The following is an 862-nucleotide window of genomic DNA, read 5'->3' as shown; positions in this document are numbered from 1 at the left end:
GGGGGGCTGGTGGTCCCGGGCCCCCCCCCGGGGCAGGCGAGGGTTTGGGAGTACCAGGGTCCTCAGCGTGATCCCTGGGCAGGATCAGCCTCGTGGAGCCGGGGCCGGTGACGACGGAGTTCGAGACGAAGCTGTACGAAGAAGCTGAACGCGCCGACTACTCACAGACCGACCCCGAGACGGCCGAGATCTTCACCAAGCTCTACCTGAGGAACTCCAGGGACGTCTTCGCCAGCCTGGGACAGACCCCTGAGGACATCGCAGAGGTGACCAAGGGCTGTCCCCTTCCCACCCCAGCCCGGCAGCCCCTACCCACTGTTTAGAGGGGCCTCAATTAGCTCTAACGAGGAGCAGCAGGGCTGGGGTCCCACCCCAACAGCTCCTTCCTCCTGAGATCCATCCTGATGGGGCTGAGCCTGGCTGGGAATGGGGCTGGGATGGGAATGTGATGGAGATAGGGATAGGATTGGAAGTGGTTTGGGATGGGGATAGGATGGGAATTGTAAGGAAGTGATACAGAAATGGGAATGGAAATAGGGATGGGGATAGGGTGGAATCAGAATGGGATTGTGGATGGGGATGTGGTGCAGTACGAATGAAAGGGGATGGGAATGGGAATGGGAATGGAAATGGGAAGGGGATAGAATGGGATCAGAATGGGTTGGGGATAGAGACGGATTGGGATGCAGTGAAGATAGGAAGGAAAAGGGATGAGGGTGGGAATGGGATGTGAATGGGGATGGCATGGGGTGGGATGAGCTGGTGTGGACATAGGGATAGGATGGGAAGAAGCTGGGGATGAGGATAGGATGGGAATGAGAAGGAGATGGAATGGGAATAGGGATGGGATGGAAAGGGGATG

At 57.8% G+C, this 862-nt stretch overlaps 1 protein-coding gene across 1 annotated transcript in view; it reads left to right on the top strand.

Moving 5' to 3' along the window:
* LOC104409659 (retinol dehydrogenase 8-like) overlaps positions 1 to 266 on the top strand; it is a gene marked incomplete at both ends in the record, with an annotated part of 1,210 nt that extends 944 nt beyond the window's left edge. The window contains 1 exon segment of the mRNA XM_010019587.1: positions 46 to 266. Coding sequence (XP_010017889.1) covers positions 46 to 266 — 221 coding nt within the window.
* Positions 267 to 862: the final 596 nt, after the last annotated feature.

The sequence above is a fragment of the Nestor notabilis genome, unplaced genomic scaffold (genome assembly GCF_000696875.1).
Source record: "Nestor notabilis isolate BGI_N333 unplaced genomic scaffold, ASM69687v1 scaffold17178, whole genome shotgun sequence".
Taxonomy (NCBI): domain Eukaryota; kingdom Metazoa; phylum Chordata; class Aves; order Psittaciformes; family Psittacidae; genus Nestor; species Nestor notabilis.
This window is presented reverse-complemented; position numbering and strand designations above follow the sequence as displayed.